The sequence below is a fragment of the Dipodomys ordii genome, unplaced genomic scaffold (genome assembly GCF_000151885.1).
Source record: "Dipodomys ordii isolate 6190 unplaced genomic scaffold, Dord_2.0 Scaffold163, whole genome shotgun sequence".
Taxonomy (NCBI): domain Eukaryota; kingdom Metazoa; phylum Chordata; class Mammalia; order Rodentia; family Heteromyidae; genus Dipodomys; species Dipodomys ordii.
Genome location: NW_012267379.1, coordinates 520,819 through 522,568, shown reverse-complemented (window position 1 = coordinate 522,568; position 1,750 = coordinate 520,819). Strand labels below are relative to the sequence as shown.

General features: G+C 71.9%; 1 protein-coding gene across 1 annotated transcript in view; it reads right to left on the bottom strand.

The window, feature by feature from the left end:
• The window catches only part of LOC105998430 (chromosome unknown open reading frame, human C17orf62), a 5,005-nt gene extending 4,762 nt beyond the window's left edge, over positions 1 to 243 (bottom strand). The window contains exon 1 of the mRNA XM_013033135.1: positions 154 to 243. Within this exon, the coding sequence (XP_012888589.1) occupies positions 154 to 238 (85 nt within the window). The 5' untranslated portion in view covers positions 239 to 243. The remainder of the gene's footprint in view (positions 1 to 153) is intronic.
• Between the last annotated feature and the right edge of the window lie 1,507 nt (positions 244 to 1,750).

Sequence of the window (1,750 nt, the reverse complement as noted above, 5' to 3'; positions counted from 1 at the left end):
GGCGCCGGGGCCTGGGCGTGGCCTGGGCGTGGCGCCGGGGTCTGGGCGTGGCCTGGGCCCGGACAGGCCGAGGCCCGGGCCGCCCCGTGCACCGGACGGGACAGGACGGGAAGACCGGACAGGGCGTCAAGGGCGTACGAAGGAAGGCCTTACCGAGCAGCAGCGACCAGGACCGGAGGCCCGGCGCCCTCTTCAGATGGAGGCGGGAGCTGGTGCGGGCCTCCACGTGCATGTACATCGCGGGCCCGGCAGCGGCTCGGTCTGCACCTGCAAAGCCCCGCCGTCAGCCAGCGCCCGGGCCCCCGGGGAGGAACCGCGCTGCGGGAGCGGCTGCCCCTCCCCGCGCCCGCCCTCGGGGAGGAACCGGAGCTCGGCGCCCACAGCTCGCCAGAACCCCGCGTACCTGCACGGCCGAGGAGGGATGCGAACCCGCGAGGGCACGGCCGGTGGACCCTTGTCGCAGGAACTTCCGGGAACGAAGGCGGTGCCGCGCTGCCGCCCGGAGTTGTGGGGCGACCGGGACTTCCGGGATCGAGGGCCAGACCCCAAGGACTTCCGGACAGGGTCTGGTCTATGGGCGGGGCCTAGCGAAGGGAGGGACCCGGCGTGGGCGCGCCCGGGCGGGGCGGGGCCTGGCGGGGCGGGGCCGGGCTGGCCAGACCTCCGAGCCCGGCGCTGGGTGTCCGGCCCGGCGGCTCCGGACCTCGAGCGGGAGGGCCCCTGGATCTTGCTCCGAGCGGCCGCCCCGCAGCCTCGGGGAAACGCCGCGGTCCTCGAGCTCCCAACAAAGAGCAGGCAGTAGCCTAACGGCGGGGCGTGTCTTCCCACCCTGGGGCGCTGGGCTCGAATGGGAAGAGCCAGTGTGAACAGTGTGAATCCTAGTGAACTCTGTCCCCGTCGGGAGGAGACGGTGAGTCCCAGGCCCGCCCCGAGGGGGCTGCAGGCCCCCTGACTCGAAGGCGCACCGGCAGGCGCCCCTGGCCTGCGCCCTCACCGGAAGAGGCTGGGGCGGCGGCCAACAGCCACCGTGGGAAGCCAAAAGTAGGATCCTGGTGGAGGCCAGGACCTAGGCAGGCAGTGAGGCCCGAGTCTCAGAAATAAACTGTCAGCCGGCGCCGGTGGCTCCGCCTGTCATCCCAGCTACTCAGGCCGAGATCTGAAGATCGCGGTTCAAAGCCAGCCTGGGCAAGTCTCCAACAAACCGCCAGAAAACCGGAAGTGGCGCTGTGGCTAAAGCCGTAGAGCGCCCGCCTTGAGCTGAGGGACAGCGCCCAGGCCCAGAGTTCAAGGCCCGGGACCGACCAAGAAAAAATAAACTGTTAGATTATTTGGGTTTCGCCAGAGAACTACGCCGACATCCGGGTACAGAGTCCGGGGTGACCTGTATAACCTAGGGGGTTAGGCGAGGCCGGAAGGGGCAGGAGGCGGAGACCCCGGGGTGGACGTGGGGGCCGGGGCTTCATCGTGGCGGACTGGGATGGGCGGCTGCCCGGTCCCGAAGGTCACACCGGCCCTCGAGTCCTCGGGCGGCGGGGCTGGGCGCCGATGGCTTCCCGCCTGGCTGCGCGGCCTGGCGCTGTCTGGAAGGCCTCCGGCGGAGCCAGACCCGCGGCATCCGGCCCTCGGCTCCCCAGGAGTCCGGGCCTCAAGCCCGGCCCCGGCCGCCCGCGAAGAGCCGGTACTACAGCTGCTGTGGAGGGGCTGGAGGGCCCCGCACGGCCCCGCACACACCGCGCGGCAGGGGCGCCCG